This window comes from Strongylocentrotus purpuratus, unplaced genomic scaffold (genome assembly GCF_000002235.5).
Source record: "Strongylocentrotus purpuratus isolate Spur 01 unplaced genomic scaffold, Spur_5.0 spur5_scaffold_13, whole genome shotgun sequence".
NCBI classification, from domain to species: Eukaryota; Metazoa; Echinodermata; class Echinoidea; order Camarodonta; family Strongylocentrotidae; genus Strongylocentrotus; species Strongylocentrotus purpuratus.
The window spans coordinates 10683289-10701393 of NW_022145598.1; the positions used below are offsets into that span (position 1 = coordinate 10683289).

At 39.9% G+C, this 18105-nt stretch overlaps 1 protein-coding gene across 1 annotated transcript in view; it reads right to left on the reverse strand.

The window, feature by feature from the left end:
* LOC115918576 (voltage-dependent calcium channel subunit alpha-2/delta-3-like) overlaps nt 1-18105 on the reverse strand; it is a 31982-nt gene that overhangs the window by 8099 nt on the left and 5778 nt on the right. The window contains exons 2-12 of the mRNA XM_030983509.1: nt 12489-12641; nt 11175-11339; nt 8533-8661; nt 7429-7557; nt 6523-6644; nt 5682-5785; nt 4611-4864; nt 3098-3242; nt 2188-2334; nt 1220-1330; nt 475-580 (exon numbers count right to left, since the gene is read on the reverse strand). Of these exons, the coding sequence (XP_030839369.1) occupies nt 475-580; nt 1220-1330; nt 2188-2334; nt 3098-3242; nt 4611-4864; nt 5682-5785; nt 6523-6644; nt 7429-7557; nt 8533-8654 (1240 nt within the window). The 5' untranslated portion in view covers nt 8655-8661; nt 11175-11339; nt 12489-12641. The remainder of the gene's footprint in view (nt 1-474; nt 581-1219; nt 1331-2187; nt 2335-3097; nt 3243-4610; nt 4865-5681; nt 5786-6522; nt 6645-7428; nt 7558-8532; nt 8662-11174; nt 11340-12488; nt 12642-18105) is intronic.

Sequence of the window (18105 nt, forward strand, 5' to 3'; positions counted from 1 at the left end):
CGGCATCCTGTTCGTACAAAAATGATTTTGTGTAACTTGCCAACAAAAGCGGTTATGACTGTATTTTACCATTACTGTAATTGACTATGATTTTTGTAATGAATTGATTTGTAAACTTTCACCAGTTAAAAACCAATTTTTGAAAGGAATCATAATAAATGCTTAATTGAAAGAAAAGAAAAATTTAAATTGAATAGTTATGAAAATACAGTGTACACATCTGCCTTTTGGCACAGGAGAGAGAAAGGAGCATGTAGCAGAAATATTCAGTCAAACCTGCCTTTGTGGCCACCTGTATAGAAAGACCTCATTTTTTGTGTCCCTTGAAAATGGTTTCTCATTGAAACATGTACTAGGGAACATGTACATAAAGACCAACTGCCTATCAAGGACACTTTTCATGTTTCCCCTGAGCGGTCTTCATTATACAGGTTTCACTGTACAAAGTAATGTGTATAAGCGAGTGAATTATACCTGGTAGATCTGTTCTTGCGAGTGAGCTGTTGTACTCGATGAGGAGGTTGAAGTAGCTGGTGTTGTAGCGATCTCTGTCAGGAGGCTCCTCTAAACGTCTGAAGCTCTGTTGACAGACAGGAGAATGAAACCCAACAAAGATGAGCTGATATCAAAGGGGGTGTACCATGTCAAGACTACGTGTCTTTCCTGTGGCCTGACTCAGGGCCGATATATACTACCGACTACGGAAGACGCGACCGCAGTATTCACGTACAGTTGTCCAAAAGAAGTCGTAGATGGCGTTAACCAGTATTTGCCATGCTACACCCCCTTTAAGCTTATTAAAAAATTGTCAGCCACTCCAAATTAATTTGAAATTACTCCTATTTGATTACATAGCAAGGTTAACAATCTCTCCAAAGTTTGCAGTTTCCTTGCTAGCCATTCTCCCATGGGAGCTGTCACTTTGACTAAAATTCAAAAAACTATTTTTTTTTAAATTGTTATATAAATATAGCTACAGGTAAACTGATAAAATTGTGTAAGACATTTGATATACAAGCGCTATACAAGAACGGGCTATTATTATAGCAAGGAAAACAATCTCTTCAAAGTTTGCAGTTTCCTTGCTCATCATTCTCTCACGGGAGCTGCCATTTTCATTAAACTTGTTTTAAAGATTTGTATATACACCTGTAGATATAAAGCTACATGTAACTAATAACATGATATTCAAAATTTTCCAACTCATGGCTTTATTTACCCTATCTGTATCGGCAAGGTTGAAGGCAAAGGAGTAGACGGATTGGTTGAGAGATGTGTAGTAATATGTTGCTGGTTGCTGTAGTGTCTTCACTCCATCTGCAAAATCACCCTGTAGAGATAAATACAAGATAACTTTCTTGAAAGTAATGAAATCATATAATAAATAATGATATTTCGCATGTGTAGCGCTTAATACATGGAAAATGTCTCTATAAGCGCTTTACAGATATATTATTACCCCGGTCATCGGATTCAGGCTTGCCCGCAAACAATGTATGCACATTCTGCACTCCTTTGGGAGTATTTCAGCCAGGCGCAATTTTACAGACACTCACTTTACTGATCAATCTTTATGACTCTAGATTGATCAATACCAGTTCTGAGAAGATATAAACTTTATCTATCAAGAATATACCAAATTGTCACAATCACTTCAGGAAAAGATATAACAAAAAAATTATTCAAAATTTATGGGCAACAGTGTAGCTATATGAAACACAAAACGGGTAGAAGTGAAATTAGGGAGGAAATATAATTAAATACTACAACGATGTACACACTGTAACACCAACTTTGGGTACTCTCTTAAAGACCGTCAATACTACTGGGCCAGAAGGGATTAGACCACACAGCGAGGTCACTGACAGGTGGCTATCTCATTAACTCAGCTCTCAACTAACATAAGAAAAAGAGGATCATGGGGGACCAACAGGCACTGATTGGGTAAGTTTTCTATATACTGTAGAGGGAGCAAGTAGCTACAAGTATGACAGTGGGGCTTAAAACGGAGCAGTGAAAATACAGTAAAACCTGCTTTAGCAACCGCCTGTCTTTAAAGACCACCTACCTATAAAGACCACTTTTCATGTTTCCTGTTAGCGGTCTTTAAATACAGGTTTCACTGTAGCTATAAAACACAGGGAAGCAAAATAAGGGGGTAATGTGGACAAATGATGTAATACGAACCTTGGGTATTCCCCTAATAGCATCAGGGATGTAGAGGAAACCACTCATGCCCTGTCTCATGTCTTTCTCCACGATACTGAATGACTCTGGCTTCCCTTCCGGCTGTTCCAGCTTGGCAATGTTGATGAATATGGGATCATCCACGAGCTACGTAGGAAAACAAAATGTTAAGTTACAGTCACTGTACAAAAAATTGTTACATGATTTATGATTATATTCAAACCTGCTTTAGTGATCACCTGTATAGACAGAATACCTGTCTATTGAGACCACATTTTTTGTTTCCCTTGAAAATGGTTTCTCATTGAAACATGTACATAAAGACCGCTGCCTATAAAGAACACTTTGCGGATTTACTTTGAGCTGTCCGGCTTTATATACGTATAGCTCAGATTTCAGCTTCTAAATAATGTAAATACTGCACTTTGTGTTGAATTCATTTAAAGCCTATCTGCACTAGTTTGGCCAGGAGGGATTACACCTCCCTGCATGGTCACTGATAGGTGGTTATCTCATCAAATCAGCTCTCGATTAACATAAGAAAAAGGGGACCATAGGGGACCAATGGTCACCGATTAGGCATTGTTTGCTGTATAGAGGGAGCAAGTACACTGTAGCTACAAGTAGTACAGTGGGGCTTTAAGACCACTTTTCAGGTTTCCTTTGAGCTGTCTTTATATACATATAGCTCAGATTTCAGCTTCTAAATAATGTAAATACTGTGATTTATGTTTAATTCCTTTTAACCAACCAGTAAAACAGTGCAAAAATCAAACAAATCAGAAATCAGGTGTAAATGGGTACCTGATATGCTTGAGCACTAGCTACTTTTGCAGCTCGGCTATGACCAGGGTAATATGTGTAATACTGGTGCTATATAAATATCTGTATTATTGAAATGAATTCTTACCGCCTTGCTGGGTTTGAGCAGTGGATGGAAGATAGTCTGGGCCTCGTTGTCAATCAGGAAAGCATAGACGGATCCCCATTGCTCATTGACGATCAGGTTCTCAATCTCGTCTAGAGTGGCGTCAATACCAACCACACCTATTACACTGATATATTAAAGATAATGGAGAAGAAAAAAAACATGTAAAAATTCAGATTTGCATTTAAAGTCTTCAGCTTATAAAGTTTCTGAGCTGCATTAAAGGTTCAAAACCAGACTGAAATTAAATAAAAATATTAATATGGTTATTTATTTAGCGCCGGTATCTGTCAGGCTCTGATGCTCATGGCATTTTACACATATTACCCTAGTCACTTTACATCTTATGAAGATTTTGAAGATACACGTACATACGTGTATAAATATTTAGAAAAGTGACATAACCTATTGAGACAGGAAAATGAGAAATATAGTTGTTGAGAGGACGAGGAAGAGAGAGAAGAGGAAATGGACAGATATAGCGCTAGACAGAGAGAGAGAGAGAGAGAGAGAGAAGGGGGAGGTGGACAGATATAGCGCTAGACAGAGAGAGAGAGAGAGAGAGAGAAGGGGGAGGAGCAAATAAGGGGATAGGGAGATAGTGAGGAGAAGAAGAGGAAGAGAGAGGAGAGGCAGAGAAACAGGGAAGGGGAAAGGAGGAAGGGAAAAAGAGAGATGAGAGAGAGAGAGAGAGAGAGAAATTGAGAAGTGGAGCAACGGGGGGGGGGGGGGGGGGGGAATAGAGCAAGAGAAAGAGAGGGAAACACATAACATATGCTGAGGGAAAAACACAAATACTGCGCAAAGGGTGAGGTAGGTAATTGGCAAGGACAGAGAGGAGAAGAAAGGGTGGAAGCAGAATAAACAGAGTGACAAGATCTTGATGTTAAAGCAAGAGAAAATTGTAAGCACCTACAACAGAATTATTCTTTAAAATTACTCCATATCTTCAGTAGATAATCAAACTGTCAAATCTTTGATATTCCATGTACAGGTAGTAATCAGGTAATGGTAGGCAGAGATAAGGGGAGAAAGAAGAGTGGGAGGGGGAGGGGGATGGAGTAAAAAAATAGAGACAGGGACAACAAAAATGATATCAAAGGAAGAACAAGAACAAGAGAATTGCTATGTTGATGCAAAAGAGTCAAGGTCGGGGGAGGAGAGGCATCCCGAGACCATTCGGTTCAGTAACTAGTAAGACACAAGTAACTGCCCTATAAGCGTCTCCCCTCTCCCCCCAGCAAAAACAACAACAAACAAATCCTTGGAGAACAGGGTAATGCTATTTCTATGCAAAAGAGTCAAGGTCAGGGGCCATCCAGAGACCATTTGCCTTCAGGAACTAGGAAGACAGAAAAACCTATAGTAGCTATAGTAGCTGCCCTCTCCCCTCCTCTCTCCCCTCCACCCTCCCCTCCACCCTCCCCTCCATCTCCTTCCCTCCTCCTGCTCTCCCCCCTCCCCCTTCAAAAAACACACAACATTTAGCCTTTACCTTCCTGTAACTTGGCTAATAGCAGGGATGGCAATGGTTACCATCAACCCAAGACCCCAAGAGTCCAGGTAGGGAGCTGTCCAGAGACCATCGGTGTTCAGGGAGTTGTTGGAGAGGAACTTGAAATAATCATCCATCTGGGAGATGAGGTCCTCCCCATTCTGGAGCTTCCTCATGTTGCCACGGTGATCGCATGCCAGCTTGCCCGGAAACTCCTCCCCATCGTCCTTGGTGAGATAGCTGAAAATTCTTGCCTGGAAGAGAGAGAGAGAGAGAGATGGCAGAGAATGATTGGATTTGTTTCACAGACATGTCATTCATCAGATCTGATTATTAATGATAGTTGGGTCTTGTATGGCGCTCATGGCACATCGCCACTCCTGGCACTCCATATATCATTACCCTGGCTTTAGCATGGCTGCCATTACAGCGACCAAGCATTTTAAGTAATACATTCTCGTCAGGTACCCATTTACCTCAGCTGGCTAGAGCAATGCAAATGTACATTAATATCTTGCCAAAGGACACAAGTGCTGTGACATGAAAGGATTTGAACCCGGTTCTAATGGTTATAATGGACTTAAATGCATTTAAATGTTTGTTTTTTTCCAGCCAGTAATTAGTTTCGAACTTCTTGTGCGAGGTTTGTGCGGTTACAACCACGTATTCTTTTGACACTCTATCCGTGCCAAAGACAATAGGTACACCCTATCGAAACGTCGAGATTGAGCATGAGCGGGCCGTTTGCGGGGCCAACTAACCCTGTTGAAAGAATACATGTACATGGTGTAACCCAAAACCTTGCTCAAATCTATCATCACCAGGGAAGCCTTCAAATATCACACGTTTTAAAGCCAGTCTGTACTAGTTTGGCCAGGAGGGATTATACTTCCCTGCATGGTCACTGACAGGTGGTCATCTCACCAAATCAGCTCTCAATTACAATAAGAAAAAGAAGATCATGGGGAATCAATGGTCACCGATTAGGCATTGTTTTCTATATAGAGGGCACAAGTAGCTATAAGTAGTGCAGTGGGGCTTTAAATTGGTCACATGATTCATCTCACTCACCCTGGGGCTAGCTTTACTGTTGTCCATGGCAACCTCATCCCAAACCTTCTCCCACTGATACTTGCAGATAGGTCCGGGTACAAACCCACTACGGGTGTAGTAGCCTGCAAATATGAAAAAGTAAAAAAAAAATGAAGGTAGCTTTAATAGTATACATGTAGATATGATGACTGCTGTGAGAGGAATAGTTGTTTTAAAGGCTTAAGGAGAGAATCAATTCACTAAGATTTCTTATTTTTTCTTCATTATCTTGCTTTCACTACCACTTCTAAACAGTAGCGTTATCCTCATGGTAAATTTCTCACTCTAAATGAACACGAAAGACAAGAAGCTGGTGCCTTTGAATGTTTGAAACAGATAAATAGTGCCATACAAGTGCTGTGAATCATCATCATCATCATCATCAACAGAGATGCCAACCTTCATCACCAAAAAAAAGTATTCTTAAGAGGAAAAAACAGTATTTTTGAAAAATCTCCAAACTTAACATATCGCCCAATCGAGTAGCTTAAAAAAACCGGCAGTACCACATATACGACCCGGGATCGGAGCGCGACGTGCATACAGTACACTAGGGTTGTTCGCAAAGTGCGCAGTTTGGGGCCCCGTATCACCGTCCTGCGTGCATCGTTTGAAGACACAGGTGCACATTCGACACAAAGCCGATGATCAGAAATTAAGAAAAGCGTCAATTAAAAAATAAAAAATAAAAAACAAACGTAACAATACATACAAAAACGTACGGCCGTATTCATAGCAAAAAAACAGAACAAATACGGCAAAATCGGAACGGCTGGCATCTCTGCATCAGCCTTTGATATTTTAACGGGTCGATCGTTACCTGGCCCACATCTGACATGTTCTCCGTCCGTATCCTTCCCATCAGTCACCAGGATAATGAGGGCTTGACATCCTGTTCTTGATCTGCCTCCAAGCAGCTGAAAGGCTTTCTGAAAACCATGTCTGAGGGAAGAAGAGAAATATATTCATCAATGTCTTAAAGGGGCTCTAGCATGGGTAATACGTACTGCTCGACGCCATCTACGTCTACTTTTGGACAACTGCACGTAAACTAATGGACTTGATTAACTGGGTCAGCGCGCTAGTTTTCGCGAACGGACCAAAGTTTTCCTCACGCTTCGGTTTTGCGTATGTTGCACGCACATGACTACGTAGGCCTACTGCGCTCGCATTGTCCGTAGTCGTATTATTACCGATTGGCCTCGAGTCATGCCACGGGAAAGACACATAGTCTCTTCATGCTTCAGCCCTTTTAACTGTTCAGAACAGACATACCCATACACTGAACAATCTCTGATCCATGTTTAGGTTAGTACCAGTTTCGGTTTAGGTTGGTTAATTGATTTGTTTGTTTTACCCGACTGCTAAGAAAGTATATGCTTGTAAGTAAGCAACCAGGGGACCAACAGCTTCATGTCCTCTCTGAGGGACTCAGTAATGAGGATTAATGCCTTATCAAAGGGCACTAGAAAAAACTTGCTCGAATATTAAATTTAATGTTCAAAGCAGGAGCAATTACAGGTCAGAAAAAATTCTTCTTCTGTGATTAAAACATACTTAGAAAACAGATAGATGTACTAAAAAAAGCATGTTTTTAATAAGAGTTGTCTACAGCTACATGTAGATAACTCTTAATCTCTAATTTTTCCTAGAAAGTACTTGCCAGGCAATGTAACTTTCACATACACATAAATGAATATGGCACAGAAATCACAATGCAACTCACTTGAGTTCGCTGGTCCCGCCAGGAACAAGGTTGATTGTCTTTGAATACAGGTCTTTACGATGTGCCGTGGTGGCCGGGACCAGCGTGTCATTCTTACAGCTCTGTACTTCGGTTCTGTAATAATACCATCTAGACAAAAGAAAAGACAGAAATGTAGCTACCGGTATATGCATTCATCTGGAAAGAGATGTTGCTATATAAAGTAGAGGCTAAACATGAATAATCATAAAAGTGAGTCAGAGAGAAAGAAAGAAAATAAGAAAGAAAGAAAGAAAGAAAGAAAAAAGAAGAAAGATAGAAAGAAAAAAGGGAAAAAGGGAAAAAAAGAGCGAAGGTGGGAGGATGGGAAAAAAGCAATTGTGAGAGAAAAGAGAGCATAAGAAAGAAAGAAAGAAAGAAAGAGAGAAAGAAGGAAAAAGAAAAAGAAATAGAGAAAGAAAGGAGGAAAGAAAGACAAAAGAAAGAAATAAATAAAAGAGAAGGTGGGGGATGGGAAGAAAGCAAGAGTGAGAGAAAGAATGAGAGGAAGATTCAGAAAAAGCAGAGACTGCAGAGAAAGAAGATATAGAAAGTTCACATCTTATGCTGATCAATCAATTCACACTTTTAAAAATGTTTGGCACTAAAAATACTCTCATACAATGTCAGCCCTGTTTTTATGAAAGAAAATGAAAAGACAGCCTCAATCTTTATGTCTTTTGTAAATTTTGCACAGGTTTGGTTACAATTTCTTCCTTAATTGTCAGTTTACTGGTCTGTTAGGAACTTATTACCATTTTTCAATTTTCTAGTGTTTTTTTTCTTCTCCATTGGATTTCAAGGATTGATTTGTTTTGATTTTGATTTTATTTTATTCATCATCAATGTTCAATAACATCATGTACCGTATTATAACCACCACCTTTCCATCTCAAAAGTATCATATGTCTTTTTTGTTATGGCAATCCCAGCACAAGCCTCATGCTTCTAGGAATTTTGCCTCCTTCCCACAGTGTACATAACATTGTAAATATATATTTCGTGATATTTTCATTTTGTTTCTGTGAAAGAAAGAAATGTTTATTGAATTGAATATTAAATAAAAAAATTCAAGATGAGACTTACTTTCCCTCTCCGTCCCAGTGACTAGCCCGAGCACAGATGATGTTGACGTAATCCTGTTTGGTCAATGTATCTAAGACGGTCTTCACGACCTCTGTGGCAATCTTGAATTTCTCTCCTTTCATAGAGTAACTGTTTAAAGAAAAAGAAACCAAAAGAGAAAAAAGAAAATGGGGAGAAATGTAATTAGAACTACAATTGAATTCATCATGACTACTGCTTACATGTACATGGTGAATTTTGCATTTTTGTCTACGTTATGAAAATTTAGACGACCACCACTACCACAATCACTGCAACAAGTTTAAACACTATCACAAGAACCACCACCATATGATCACAATACCACAGCCACCAACACCATCACTACTGTCAACATCATCACAATCACCATCACCATCATCAATATTAGCAATATCATTGACACTATCATGATCATAATTACCATCATCATCATCATTATCATCATCAACATTACCAACATCATCGTCACTATCGTCACTATCATCATCACCATCATCACCATCGTCATTATCACCAACGTCATTATAATTAAATAATATTGACTGCCTTCTGGGCAATACGACATATATCACCCGAACGGAAGGTGAGGGTGATATATGACAAGTCGTATTGCCCTGAATTAGGGAGTCAATATTACTATTATTAACCACATCAGACATCTAGAGCAAACAAGAAACTCTTACTATCTTATACTCTTAAATTATGTAGGCTACACAGGGTTTCCTAGCATGAGAAGTTGCAAAAACATTGTCAAACCAGCACTGTTCATCCAGTGTTTGACAGATTTTCGATACACTGTAAACAGTTTGCCTAGGGTGTGAATGTTACGTCACAATGGAGTTCGCGCAAAGTGCGCATTTTCTAATACACGATGCGCGATGTAAATTACAACTGGCACTACATTATTGCGCACTAGTTTAACACGCATTTTGCCATTGACTTTTCAGAGCGGGCTAAAATATTTGCGCATTGGTTTTCTGTATAACCTATATTGCCCGCCAAATTACACACAAAATCCCATTGACTTTTTCTGAGCGGACTAACTTATTGTAATTTTGTTGACTTATCCATCAAACCTTGAGGGCAATAACATTTAAAAATTGCCCTGCTCAGATGTCTGATACGGTTAATAATCACCTATATCATCATTCAACCCCATCAAGCCACCACTAACCACCATCACCATTTGTCATCATCACCATCATCAACATTACCAAAATCATTGTTATCATCCTTACCACCACCACCATCACCACCAATACCCCACCCACTATCATCACAATCATATACTACCTTCATCATCACCACCATGGCATCATCACTAACACGACCACTACCACCACCACCACCACCGGTGACACGACATTTGCTCCTGCGACAATTGCTCCGGGCTTTATTTCGTCTAAGATGTAGGGTTAGGGTTAGGGTTTCAATAGGGTTTTATGTTAGGTTTAGGGTTAGGTTTAGGGTAGGGTATAGTGTTGAATCCAGGGTTGAAGTTAGCCATTCGATTAGTGTATGAAATTTACAGCGGAGCAATTGTCGCCGGAGCAAATGTCATGGAATCCCACCACCACCATCACCACCAATACCCCACTCACTATCATCACAATCATATACGACCTTCATCATCACCACCATGGCATCATCACTACCACGACCACTACCACTACCACCACCACCACCACCACCACCACCACCATCACCACCAATACCCCACTCACTATCATCACAATCATATACGACCTTCATCATCACCACCATGGCATCATCACTACCACCACCACTACCACCACCACCACCACCACCACCACCATCACCACCCACTATCATCACAATCATATACAACCTTCATCATCATCACCATGGCATCATCACTTCCACCACCACTACCACCACCACCACCACCACCACCACCACCACCATCACCACCAATACCCCACCCACTATCATCACAATCATATACGACCTTCATTATCACCACCATGGCATCATCACTTCCACCACCACTACCACCACCACCACCACCACCACCACCATCACCACCAATACCCCACCCACTATCATCACAATCATATACGACCTTCATTATCACCACCATGGCATCATCACTTCCACCACCACTACCACTACCACCACCACCACCATCACCACCCACTATCATCACAATCATATACGACCTTCATTATCACCACCATGGCATCATCACTTCCACCACCACCACCACCACCACCACCACCACCATCACCACCCACTATCATCACAATCATATACAACCTTCATCATCATCACCATGGCATCATCACTACCACCACCACCACCACCACCACAAACACCACCACCATCATCATCTCCAGCCACAATCACCACCGATCATCATTTTAATAATAATGGCAATGTAGCTACATTCCTATCGTACACACACCCATCCCAGGGGATGCTCAGGCACCTAGCTAAAAAGGACTATTATTACTACCATTACTATAACTACCGTACATGTATTAAAGTTGCCCAAAGATGCTGAAAACTAATTCAAAAAATTTCTTTATTCCAGGGATCAATCTAATATACACCTGCGTATATATAATTGAGCACACATGGCAAATGTAAATTAATCATACCTGCAATCGAGGATGATGACCACATCTTTAGGTCCGCTGGTGGCTGCGATGTACCAAGGTCTGACCCTGGGGTCATAGTCATTGTAGAACCCCACAAAGTTGGTGTCCCATTCTCGGCCAGGGTACAGTCTAACCAGACCCTCAACCGAGCCAAAATATTGCCATCTGAGGAGAATTAATGCATACGGCAGACATGAATAAATGAGCATACAAATAACCTGCTATTTTCAGACTCTGGATAATATCCCGAAGCTCAAATTTGCATCTTCACCAGACCGATACGCTCATCACAAACTATTTCGGACAGGCGCAAATTAGCCCGCTATTTCCCAAGTAGCGGAATATTTTCTCGACCAAATATCTGCTAATTGCAACTGCAGGCTGATGAAGACCCAAATTTACTGGTTAAAGATAAACTTGAGTTCTGGTAATGCAATTGCATTGTGAAAGAAAAGGTGTGGAATAGATCAGAAAAGTTGATCATATAGCATGTTAGTAATGGTGTGTAATGCAAGGTTCTGGAGTCATCAAAATCATCATAAATTTGGCAGAGTCTTGGTAAAGTAAAATTCACTTACACAGAAAGGTGTATATGGGACAACACACATGGTGTCGGGGCTAGTACTACCCTGATTTCCTTATCTTTCTATGCTCATTACTCAGCCGGTATACATTTTCTTCAAAAATTGTTTGGCACATGACATTTATTTGTAATCTTGAACATTCAGTGTAAGTTTCGTTAGATTCTGTGAGAATTCATTTTCTTTTTTTAACAGAACTCAAGTTTATCTTTAATTTGCAATTTGGATAGTTAGAATAGCGGGTTCTTTGGCAAACTCAAGCTGATGAGAACATAGCCTGCCAACAGCCAGAAGGACGTTAACCCTTTGTTTGAAAGGGTCAAGGCCCTAATGATGGGGAGAATGATAGCTCAATGGAGACTAATAGTGGAAAGAGAGAGAGAGAGAGAGAGAGAGAGAGGAAGACAGAGAAGGAGAGGATGGAAAGAGAAAAAGGGAGGGAGAGCGATAAAGATGGTGGTGATGATGAGTTGAGGATGAAGAGAATGATAGATCAATGGAGACAAATAGTGGAGAGAGAGACAGAGAGAGAGAGAGAGAGGAAGAGAAAGGAGAGGGAGAGGATCGATGGAAATGTGCAAGAGGGAGGGAGGGAGGAGAGAAAACGAGCAAGAGAGAGAGAGAGAGAGAGTGTGTGTGTCAGATAGAGTGTGAGTGAGAGAAAGAGAGAGAAAGAGAGGAGATAGGCCGGGAGGGAGGGAGCGAGCAGAAAACACTTCACTTGTTCAGTTACCTGAGGAGGTTGTCTTCGTCATGATTCTCTTTGAAGATTTCCTCTAGACCACTGGTGAAATAGGTGCTCTTGATCACACCTGAATCAGCTCTGTTTACACTGTCAGATATCTTCACGATGCTGGACGAGTAGCTCACTGGCTGCTTGAAGTACCTGGCAATGAAATTAATATACACATATCCATTATAGATGTGTTCACACTTGTCGGATGTTTTGACAAAATTTCTGGGTGATTTGTTCATTGGTTGCTTGAAATACTAGGCGATGGATAACCATAGAATCAAGACTTTTGTATTGATGAACTATAGGGAGAGGGATGGGAGGATCGAGATCAAGAGAAAGGGGAGGGGGGAGGGGGAGGGAATTATTCTTGAAATGTATATGGCAATGGAAATAATATTTTTCACAGATCTACTTACACTCTTATATCAGATATTTCATAATTCAGGATGAATACATGTAGCTCAGTGGCAGCTTGAAATACTTTGCATTGGAAATTTAATAAATATTTTCACACACAGTATGTTTCTGCTACAAACACCGGAAATTAAGGGAATTGGCTATGTAGAATTAAAAATATCAGCACTAATGCTTACTGGCATGTAAAAGTCTGTTATTACAAAAGCACACCTACTTTACATACATGTATGTGTTTGACTCTTATTTCTCAGCTGTCTTAACCCCTTAAATGTCAAAATAACAGATCATGGAATAGTTTATTACATGTGTGTCTGAATATTCCTATTGGAAAACATGACAATGGATGAATGACATCGCAATTTAACAGAATGGAGACAGGTACCAATTGCTAAATCTGAAAATACAATGCAATCTGCAAGGCACCAATTTAGGTAGCTGAAGCGTAAAGCCTAACTTGCTCCTCAAAAGACTCTATACAATGATCGTGAATTGATGGGAATAACAAAATATAAAGGGATTTATGACAATTTTGTGTATGGATCATATCATTCAAGCATACATGCCCAGCGGCCAGTGGCGTAATGAGCAAAAACTTTGTAGGGGGGGGGGGGGGGGGGGGAGGGGGGCAGAATGGGCAAAGGTGAGAAGAAAAAAACCCTGGAAAATCAATTAATTCCAGCAAAATTTGTTAGAAATAAACGACGTCAGGATTTTATTAGGGGGGGGGGGGTAATGCCCCCAATCAGTACGCCAGTGCCATTGGAATACAAGCACAATCATATACTTTGCGATGAATAGAAAGATTTTCCTGTTTCGTTGAAACAGTTTTTTTTTTAATGAATTTTACGAACACCTTCACGGATACCATACTTTTCCTGGATTTTTTGACGACGACGTACCAGACATTGTCCGGAACAAATCTTTCCAAATTTTCCAATTTTTCAAGTTGTCATCATACTAAAGAGTAAGTATTATGAGGTTAGACATCTTTATTGCATAAATACGTAATAAAGAAGGAATTTTGATGAATCCTAGTTTAGATGTTTTCAGATCAAAGTTTGATGTCCAAACCATTGATTACACTGAGTGGTATGGATGAATTTGCTACGTACAGAAATGTTGACTCCTTACGGAAGTTTGGATTACATGACGTGGAATGTTGTAGTAGGCCATTGGTATCTACTGTTGAACGATTTTGGAGATTGGTTTTTAAGGGAACCTCATTTTACGATATATGAAGTGTCATATGAAAAGAAATTATATTTCTACAAGCTGATATCACATTTAATAGGTTTGATGATAATTTGCATAACTATTTGAGCCAAAAATGTGAATTTTTACAAGTTTTTTCCGAAAATATGAAGTGCTCCAAAATACATATTTCTCCATATTTATAGAATTTTTATGCATGGCTCCTGACTAGGAACTTTTTGAAAAACTGTCAATAAGTATGCATGGTTAATATTATGTTCAAATTTCAAGTTCATTGCTTTTCCAACAACAAAGTTGACACTTTGATATTACCTAAACTGTCTAATTATTCTTAGCAACGCTAATATAGTGAGATGAAAAATAGAGTATACTGTGTAAGCTGTTATTTTTGCAACGGTTTTATTTTCTCGAATTTATCAAAACGCAAAAATATTGCCACCACATCATTCTGGAGCGTGAAAATATCAGCATAAAATTATGTGCTTGCGTCCTTTTGATCGCCAACGCCATTTGCCTGGCCACTGCCACTACTATATTTCGTACACGTACATGTCCACACTCATGCTATACACAGCGTATTTTGTAGCAGGCGTTGCATTTGCACCAATTACAACATTCACTCAGTGATTCCACTTTCTGCAACAGCAAGTGGGGAAGTTCTCATTTTTAAAAAGTCTTATATTCTTTTGTAACCCTTGTCAGTTACAATTGGAATAATACGTACTTGGTATTTTAATCATCATTTAATATGTCTGGCCACCAATATAATAACGAGTTCTCAGAAACCAAATTAGGCTATTGGACAAATTATACATACAATAAAACATTATTCCAAGTGACAGACATGATTTGCCATCTAAAACATGTGCTTAAAGGTGAAATTCAAAGAAAATCACAAATATGTCAACTAATTTATTACTAGAAACTGGTAAGCTAACAGATGGCCATCGTACAAGTTTTAGGTCAACTACATATCGGGTGATTTATAAAAATACAACCACCTCCAATAGCAGCAGGAATATATGAGAGATTCGCCGGAAAAATAACGATGTTTTAATGACGTCACTATATGCATGGCCCTGGGAAGCGGGGATGCTGGGGGTGCTGCAGCACCCCCAGAATTTTTACAGGGGGGGCATAGCACCCCCTGCAAATTTCTTTGATATGATATATTTTAACGATTCTTTCACAAAATCATATAAAATTACTCCTCGAAGCGTTTTTTTAATTTTTTTTTTATACAAAAATAAAAAAATTGTGGTAATTTTGAAATTATGGAGATATTTTGCGAGATTTTGGGGACAAAAAAAATAAAAAAATGTCCTCTTACCCCCCCCCCCCCCCCGCTTATTCAACGGCTGGCTGAGTAGTTGCGAGATTTTTGGGACCAAAAAAAAAAAAAAAAAAAAAATGTCCTCTTACCCCCCCCCCCCCCCCCCCGCTTATTCAACGGCTGGCTGAGTCGTTGCGAAAATTTCGCGCAATACATATCTCAGCGGCTCCGGTGAAAAAATCGTTCCCAGGACCCTGACTATATGGACCAATACTGCCCAAGCAGCCGACATCCCATAAAGAATGAACATAATTTTTGTATTGCTGCATTTGTCATTAAAAATTATAACCATGCGCAGGGTTTAGAGTGAGGGATTAGATTATACATTTAGCCCGCCGGTAGTGAAGTAAGAGAAAGAACTCAAGAGAAGAACACAGGCACTGCAAATGTGTGAGATGTCATGGGACATCGTCTGCTTGTGCAAATCATGTCCATATTGTGATCTCACACATCTCAGCAGCGTTCGGAGAGCTCTTCAGGTGCTATGCCGGGGCTGTATTTAAGCATTTTATAATTTGATAATCATTACTTCGAATGTTTCCAAGCATTGAATTTTGATAACCTTGTCAAATCAAAGTTTCAACTTTGCAATAATGAAAATAATGTAAATTATTTTTTTAAATCAATGAATACTTTAAGTGCATGGTGTAATTCAGAACTTTTACTCTACCCCCTCGAGAAGAGGGTCGCTATTCATGATACAAAATTGGGGTCGTTATTCATAATATGAGAAAAGGATTGCTATTCATAATACGAGAAGGTCATTATTCATAAGGACCGCTATTCGTAATCAAAGAAGAGACTCGCTATTCATAATACTGAAAGAGGGTTGCTGTTCATAAAAATTAAATAAGCAAACAAAATGTTAATAAGAAAGGGAAATATTGGATGGGGGTGCCCCCACAGCTTTGGCGTAACTAGGGGGGGGAACAACAAATGGCCCCAAATAATTGTTGAAATCGTTTATTGAAAACATACATTTCAGAACAAATAAAGAAAAAAAGCGTGCCCCAATAATGTACGCGACCCGTCACCCCACCCACACCCCCCCCCCCCACCCTTCCCATCAGTCCGACCACCCTGCCCCATTTGGCTGCAGTATACCTTTGGTGCAAGTACATATTATTATTACTAACAATTTTTGTTAAAGTAGTTCATACTATTTAAACTCTTTGGTCACTTATCATTAGGTCTTCATAACCGCTCTTGAGCCCGTGTTTGATCTGTATTCGTCATTATATCCTGCCCCCTTGTTGCTATGAGAGTTAGATATGGCCACTCCAAAAATAAAACAAAATTTCTCACTGCATTTTTTATTTTATTTTGTTGCACTAGACTTTATCCCCCCCCCCCCCCCATTACCACACCACCACCCCCAAACCCCAACATAAAAGACGGTAAATGTTAGGTTCATATTCAGATTGCATTACCTCTTTGTACTCTATGTGACGCAAAAACCTTCAAGGTCCGAAAGTGTTCAAGCCCTCTATCCCCCAAAACAAAACACAAATTTAAAGTGTCCCCTCCCCACCCCATCCCTCTTGGGGCAGTAACTAGGCTTATGGTCCGGTCCAACTCGGTTTGTTTTCGATGTTAGGAATGTTTTTAAAAAAAGATTGTGGATAAATAAAGTTAGGTTAATTACTATTATTACTAGCATCATGAGGTATGATAATTCCTGGAAAAACGAAACTCTTTGTTGGCTAAATTGAAGAGCTTTTGGGGGCCTGATCCTTGACTTCTGGCACTGGCTATTGCTAAGGCGAAATAATTTGTAGGTCCATACATGTAGATCCTATTAAAAACTATACTTTCCACAAAAAAATTATTGTCATGTACACAATTACTAGTTTCTAAAATAGCAAACTCACTCCTTAAATATCAGGGACGGATCCAGGGGGGGGGGGACAGGGGGCACATGACCCCCCCCCCCCCCCGGCCCAAATAATTATGTTAAAACCAGCCCCAAAAATGCACTGAAAAACAGTACAGTGCAATTTTTGGGGGACCCCCCCAAAAAAAAAATTCCTCTAACCCCCCCCCCCCCCCCCCCCCCTGCTTATTCAGCGGCTGGCTGAGTCGTTGCGATTTTGTGGCGGACTAAAACAAAAATATATATATATGTTCTCTTACCCCCGTGTGCCCCTCATGTGTTCCCCCCCCCCCCCCCCCCCCCGGGAAGAAATTCCTGGATCCGCCCCTGAATATGACTATGATAATGGGCCTGCTTGTTCTACTTAAAGGTAATACAAAGTTTTGGTATGGGGTCATGAATTTGGTTCAAATGAAAATAATGGAAGCAAATGCGATTCTACAATATTAAGTGATCGTTGTCGCGGTTGAAAACGAGTCTAAAGTTTTGAAATTGTAAATAATAAACTCTTTATGTTGTATAACTCCCTCTCAAGGTCAAAATATTAATTAAGCTAAAACAATGTTTCTTGACTAAAGTCGACCGATTAGCTCTTCCCGTTTGGAAATTATATATCACAACTACATATTCTGAGATTTTCATGGTCGCAGCTAACATTGTACGGCCGTATAGGCGCTATTTGCAATTTATCAAAATTTACCGGGAGCACTGGTAAATTTTTATATTCAATTTTTCTCGAAAGCATAAGTGTTTTAGGGGCTCATTTTTCTAGTGCTTAT